The 7,659-nt window shown below is 36.4% G+C and overlaps 1 protein-coding gene across 1 annotated transcript; it reads left to right on the top strand.

Moving 5' to 3' along the window:
* Positions 1-4,257: 4,257 nt before the first annotated feature.
* LOC100249676 (probable (S)-N-methylcoclaurine 3'-hydroxylase isozyme 2) lies at positions 4,258-6,070 on the top strand. Its single transcript, XM_010663747.1, has 3 exons — positions 4,258-4,771; positions 4,846-5,144; positions 5,465-6,070. The coding sequence occupies exons 1-3, from the start codon at positions 4,258-4,260 to the stop codon at positions 6,068-6,070; spliced, it is 1,419 nt and encodes a 472-aa protein (XP_010662049.1).
* Positions 6,071-7,659: the final 1,589 nt, after the last annotated feature.

Genomic DNA, 7,659 nt, shown 5'->3' with positions numbered 1-7,659 from the left:
GAAGAAGTCCATGGAGTTGTATGGGAAGCTGTGTAGTCTGACAGTCTGTTGTATCTTATCATCAAAGAAAGGAAAGAAAGAATTAAAACAGGCTTCAAGCCGACAAGATTTCATTTTCCACTGAATGATTCAATTCAAAGCATTTCAAAAATTAATGTACTGCATGCATGGTAAACTGAAAATCAAGACATGCATTTCCTGTAGTGTACGAGATTCATCCCATATTCAAATACCCACCAACTCCATTTCCCCCTGGCAGATCTTTGTGTGTATTGTTCTTCTAATGTAGGCGATTACCTTGGCAAGTTTCATGGCAGTATATCAGTAGAACCGATCCTATTTTATCATTTTCATTCGTTTGTCCTTCGTCAATATTTTCTTATTACGAACGCCCAACAAGATGCACATGAGATTAGGGTCAATATTCTCCTATTACGAGGCCCAAGGCGCACATGAGATTAGCGTCAACATGATCCTATTACAAGGCCCAAGGCACATGGGATTAGGGTCAACATGAACCTATTACAAGGCCCAAGACGCACATGAGATTAGGGTCAATATTTCCCTATTATGAGGCCCAGCAAGATGCACATGAGATAAGGGTCAATATTATCCTATTACAAGGCCCAACAAGACGCACATGAAATTAGGGTCAATATTACCCTATTAGGCCCAACAAGATGCACATGAGATTAGGGTTAAGAGAATCTTTAGTATTGATTTCACAGTTGGTGCGCCTTACAATTGGTTATTTGTAATAATTTTCTTTTCACAATCTGGTAGTTGATCTACAATGAGGCCCAACAAGATGAGAGTGGGGGATATTTTCATTACTGGTACCACCATTAAAAGCCTATTTAACATGCTATTGACTTGCAGTACTGTAAATCCAGCTTTCTTTCATCATGGAAGTATTCACAGCAGTGTCTACAAAGATTGGCATCTTTGAGAGGCTCTCAGACAGCTTTTAGGTTTTAAATTAGTTTTAGAACTATCGTGGAAAATTTAATGCAAATAATATTAATTTAAGAATACAAAGATAAAAAAATTCACGTAAAGATGTTTTAACATGGTTCAACCTCATGTCCACATCCATGAATAAGATATAAACCATATAAAATCATTGGGTTCTCGAAATATTTTATATATTTGCACTTATATTTATGCCCCAATACCCTAAACCACAAGCTTTTCACTCCACTGGATGTCTCCTATTTTTTTTTTTGTATCTGTATCCATTTTGTATAGTTTTTAAAACTCCATCTCCATTTCACGACTTTTTCCCTTTATAATTTAAAATATATAAAAATATTCTTAAAAACTTTTCTTATTTTATAAGAAAACCTAAGATTAAAAGTATATATCAACTTAATAAATATTCTATACAATATTATTTAGAAGAAGAAGTTCATACTAATTAAGAATTTGAAAACTTTTCGACGAGCATCTCACGACAATGTTGCACCAAGCAAGAGAAAAATAATAGTGCTTGGCTTTGATGTACAAAGAATCGTAATCGTGAGAACTTGGGATCTAGTACTTCTTCCAAGAGTTCTTGTCCATGATTATTTTGTAAAAACCTACTCCAAATTTTGAAGTAATTGGTGAGTCTTAAGAGTCAATAGGATCGAACCGATAGCTTTGTCAAATTAAATACCGCCTACTTGAGTGGAGGAAGAGGAAGCTTCAATTATACTTGTCATCCCTATCATTGATCAAGAAAATACTTCTTACCATCATTTTGAGGGATAATAGAAATACAATAATTTCAGAACTTCAATGGAAGGTATTGATTTTCAATCCATTAAAGCACTAAAAAAAAAGAGTACCTTTTGCAAAGGCAGCATCATTGATAGGAAATCTGGATGATTGACTCTCTATCAGCCTTTCTTTCATTACAATATCCGCTACTACAATCCAAAGCATGTGGACCAGTTGAACTCCGCAGATTTATAATCTAAACCCCATCGTCCATTATAATTTATAAGAAGGCTCCTTCACAAACCATATTGGGTTTGATCTCTTTGCCTCTCTCCTCACTTGTGCACACACGTACATATATATGATTGAACCATCCAATACAAAATTATTTGTGGAAGAGGTTAATTATGTTTTTTCATGTGGTATTAACACTTAATGGTTAAGATGAGCATTTTGTACTAATTGTTTCGATCATATCTTCGCCCAGATGCTTGATGATGTTTGGCAGGAGCTAGTCGTTGCTGATACGGACACTAGTAGAGTAACCGCTGAGTGGGCAATGGGAGAGTCCATGAAGAAAATCCCTGAAGAACTCACCACTGAGATCAACCAAAACACGCTGAAAGATTCCGACCTTCAGAAGTTACCATACCTTCAAGCTTGCCTCAAGGAAACCCTGAGGCTGCACCCACCTGGACCTCTTCATAATTTTGAATTCATACCCTATAGTTCAGGAAGGAGAATCTGCCCTGGACTTCCCATGGCTGTAAAACTGATTCCCTTGGTTCTGGCTTCCTGGATTCATTTCTTTGAATGGTCTCTTCCGAATGGAGGTGATCCTACGATAGACACGAGTGATAAGTATGGTACCAATACACAGAAGGAATAGCCTCGACTTCTCATTCCTAAAGTCAGAAAATGACCAAGAGACGTTTCTTCCAACTTCTTGTACCGGGTGCGGCTATGTAACTTGTGATCTGTTGCATAGATGTAATGTTTTGCATCACATTTCAGCCTGTTTTGGTTCGTAGGCATATGGCTTTCTCGTACTCGACGTTCGCAGAGAATGAAACATTGTTGATTTCTATCATGACAATAACGAACTTAAGACAACGGTTGATCAAAATAAAGGTTTGAGAGTATTTTCTTTTAAAGGAAAATTTGAGAAATAAAATAGAAGGAAATTAAATGAATAAAAAAAAATATTTAAGTTAATAAATTAATAATATATACAATGAACATTAAAAAAAAAAAAGAAATTAGAGAGGTTTTAGAAGAAAAATTGTAGTGATGCAAAAATATCTAAACCGGGGGAGAAAAATGAAAAAAAGAAAAAATGAAAAAAAGAAAAGGATGTTAAAGGAGATTATTTTTTACTAAAAAGATGTGCACTTTCGTAAATAACTTGTCCCATGAAAAAAATTAAAAAATCAATCATCCAGATAAGGATAATTATAGAATTCTTGTTTAATTACTATTTATCTATTGAAAGAATAATTTTTGGAAAAAAATTTATTTTTTATATACAAATTTTTAAAAAAATCAAAAAATAAAATCCAAATTTAAAAAATTTAATTTTAATATATTTATTTAAAAAGAATTAAAATTTTATAAGCTTTCCGTAAATAGGGATTGAGAGTCTCATTTTTTTTGATTATTTTTTATGCATGAAATCGTTATTTTCGGACTATTTTACCTATGGTGTTATTGACATAAAGGCTAAAGGCTAGAGTTCATAAAAAAATTCTTTTGTTTAAATAAAGTCAACATTCTCCCAAACTTTAATTATTTAACCTTTCTTGTCATTTTAGTAGTATCATGATGTAAATGCAAATTAGAAAGAATGAGAATATCTTATGGTGATCCCTCAGTTGATGCATTATCCATTAAATTATTGGTTTCACTATTAATTAAAGGGGCTCTTTAATACACCATTGGTTAGTGTATAATTTGGTTTTAGAGAGTAAATTCATTTTCTCCTATCTAAATTTTTATCGTCTTCAAGCTTTTTAAGGTTTCCATAAGCTTCATTATAATCATCTATCATGATCCACCGACATAAATTATCACCCAAATAAAATCAAATCTCATTATCAAAACCTTAACGACATGATAAAATTTTGAAATCAAATCTTATTACCAAAACCTCAATGACATGATAAGGTTTTGACATGCATCACATTCATTCTTTTGGAATCACTCCTCTCCGCTCATTGTTAGAGTCGGTGGATGAATTGATTTTCCATCAACAAAAGTAGGATAAACAAACAGTAGGACACTATTGAATGATAGCATCACTGATGGGGAAACCCAAATTATTGTAGTCTTTAATCTAATAATCTTTATTAGCCTCCCTTCTATATTACAAGGTTCATTATCAGTAATACACTAATACCCGGCACTAGAATCCAAAAAGTGTGGACCGGTTGAATACGGTACCTATTAAAGGAGATGTAAATGGCTGAATTCTCCACTGGCCCATCTTCACTCATAAAAAGGCCTCTTCACTGACCAATTTTGCACGGCGAAAACCAGCTTTGTTTCATGATCAAATCAATGGCTCAAACCGCTTTAACCGAAGGAGTCAGTGTCCTTCCTTCGATCCTTCCTCTCCCGCCTCTCATCTTTCTCATCCTCAAGCATCTCAAAGCAAAGTCTCCATCACTTCCACCGGGTCCATATCCATGGCCACTCATAGGCAACGTTCACCAGATAGGGAAACAACGCCATATTGCTATGATCGACTTTGCACGATCGTATGTTCCACTCTTCTCGCTAAGACTAGGAACTCAAACTTTGGTCGTGGGATCATCAGCTGCCGCTGCCAGAGAAATTCTCAACTCCTATGACCACATTTTATGTGCCCGATGTGTTCCTCGAGTGATACCATGCAGAATAACTGGTTTGAACGGGTTCGCAGTAGGGTGGTCTCCCGAGTGTGATGACAGGTGGAAGTATTTGCGCACAATGTGTCGAACTCAACTTTTCTCAGGCAAAGCAATAGAGTCACAAGCATGCTTGCGAGAGAAAAAGCTGATGGAGGTGGTTATGTTTTTGAGTTCAATGGAGGGTAAGGTGGTGAAACTTAAAAATGTAGGCTTTGTTGCTGCATTGATATAATAAGTAATGCTTTATTATCAAAAGATCTTGTTACTTTCGAGGATGAGAAAGCGTTAGCAATGATGGGAGAAATTTTCAAAACGATCTTGGAGGTGACGTCTACTCCAAATTTATCTGACTACTATCCAATTCTTAGAGGGTTGGATCTTCAAAGACTGCAGAAGAGGTCCATCATTTCCTTTGTGAAGTTTTGTAGTATACTGAAGCCTATCATTAAAGAAAGAAGAGAAAGAAAAGGCGGCCATGCTACTAGCCAACAAGATTTTCTTGATACTCTGATAAGCGATGGTTTTACAGATGATCAGATCAACATTTTACTTGTGGTTTGAATTCTCTGCCTCTCTCTCTCTCCACACTTGTGCACACACAGATATGATTGAACTATTCAATACTAAATTACTTGTGGAAGAGGTTAGTTATGTTTTTCATGTGGTATTAACACTTTATAGTTAAGATGATCATTTGATTTTGGTAAACAATGCTATATCATTATGGTAGACGTCATTTCATTTTGTACTAATTATTTCTTCAACATGAAAAGAATCATCTCCCCACTTGTTTCCAGTGTTATTCATATAAATTCATTTTCGATTTAAGCTGAGATCATATTGACTTCACCCAGATGTTTGATGATGTTTGGCAGGAGCTACTCGTTGCTGGTACAGACTCTAGTAGTGTAACCGTTGAGTGGGCAATGGCAGAGTTGATAAGAAGTCCAGAATCCTTGAAGAAAATCCGTGAAGAACTCACCACAGAGATCAACCAAAACATGCTGAAAGATTCCGATCTACGGAAGCTACCATACCTTCAAGCTTGCCTCAAGGAAACCCTGAGGCTGCACCCGCCTGGACCTTTTCTCCTTCCTCACCGCGCTGTCGAATCATGCAAAGTAATGAACTATACCATTCCAAAAGATGCTCAAGTACTAGTAAACGCCTGGGCCATTGGAAGAGACCCCATGAGTTGGGAAGACCCTTTAGTATTCAAACCAGAGCGTTTCTTGAACTCAACTGTGGATTTTCAAGGGAATAATTTTGAATTTATACCCTTTAGTTCACGAAGGAGAATCTGCCCTGGACTTCCCATGGCGGTAAAACTGATTCCCTTGGTTCTGGCTTCCTGGATTCATTTCTTCGATTGGTCTCTTCCGAATGGGGGTGATCCTAAAGATATAGACATGAGTGAAAAGTATAGTGCCAATATACGGAAGGAACAGCCTCTACTTCTCATTCCTAAAGGCAGAAAATGACCAAGAGACGTTTCTTCCAACTTCTTGTACTGCGTGTGGCTATGTAACTTGTGATCTGTTGCAAAGATGTAATGTTTCGCATCACATTTCAGTCTATTATGGTTTGTAGCTACATGGCCTTCACTTACTCATGTTTGCAGCGAGTGGAATATTATTGATTTCTATCCAGATACTAAGTTGCTCAATTTTCATGAAGCATAAGGCATTTAATGAGAGAATCAAGAGAAATAGCTTATTGTCACAGGATGCTTCAAATGAGCCTCCTCATGGGTTTATATAGAGCCTAGAAAGCTTTTGGAGACTCCTGGAGCCATCTACACTAAGTCATTGAAGGGAAGAGTGTGGAAAGTTCTAGAGATACCTGGAAATGTCCACACATCTCTACACTATGGTGGAAGGCATGAGAGGAGTCCAAGGCTTTCTAGAGAATTCTAGAGATTTCTTGTACATAGGGTTGCACATAGAATTGTGTAGGGTATTCTAGAATTTTCTTGATATGTAAAGAACCCTTCAAGGTTTCAGAGAGTTTTATTGGTGCCTATAAATAGGTGAGGGTTTCATTTGGCCAAAGCACCACCCAAATCACTTCATGACCAAGCAAGTGAGCTACTAAGTATTGTATAGCTTCCTTTGAAAGCAATAAAGCTTTCATTCTTTAAGAGTTGCCTACTACGTCTTCTACAACTTTTGAGTAGCAAACATCTTAGCCTAGCAAACTAAGCATTGGAAGTAAGGCTGACTTAGCAAGATCAAGCGTTTTGCCTTGTCTAAGTGCCGCATGAGCTTAGTAAACAACTAACTCTGTGACATTATGCTTACTAACCTCTTTATTTTGTTTTTCAATCTTCCAATAAGTTTGCAAATGCCCAAGAGATTGTTACAGTTGCGCATACCATGTGATCTTTTGTTCTTTCCATGAATCAAGTGCAGGATGATTCAGTTTATGCATGTCAAGGGAATATAGAAGGGCTTGGTTTTCCTTTGCTTTTTCTTCGACAAAAAATAATCATCAAAAGCAAAGGCCAACTTGGTGATACTATATTTTCTTATACTACACTATTGATTTGCTTTTTCAGGAGAGAGAGCAAATTGCACACCATGCCTATGTTTTTCAAGCAACATCATTGATATGTTTTTCCCAGAAATCTGTTGGAAAAGAATTGGGAGAATCATTTCTAAAACACAACATTCTCTGCCCAAACCTACAGCATGGAGTCAAGAAAGGGACAGATGGAAACTGATTTCTGCATTCTCCACACCTATTGATATTGGAGAGTTATAGATATCTATAGCAATGAAGGAATATAAAATTGTTGTATAAGAATGAATACACTCCATTGTTGTACGGTAAAACTACAGTAAAGGAGGCTTTCCAGTACTATTTCCCGGCCGTACTCAAATTTCCTAGACACCCACTGATGTAAGACTAATAAATCCAAGCTTAACCAACTTACTTCTTCCAACAGTTCCTGTCCATGATTAATTGTTCAATATGCAGTCTTCATAGCAGACAAGGCAACAAACAACAATCCCATATTATCGATTAATCGGTTTTTACTACCTAGCTAAGAGATCGCTCTTTGGAGAAA

This window comes from Vitis vinifera, chromosome 2, assembly GCF_030704535.1.
Source record: "Vitis vinifera cultivar Pinot Noir 40024 chromosome 2, ASM3070453v1".
NCBI classification, from domain to species: Eukaryota; Viridiplantae; Streptophyta; class Magnoliopsida; order Vitales; family Vitaceae; genus Vitis; species Vitis vinifera.
The sequence above is the reverse complement of the archived record's forward strand: the minus strand, read 5'-3'. Positions and strand labels throughout refer to the sequence as shown.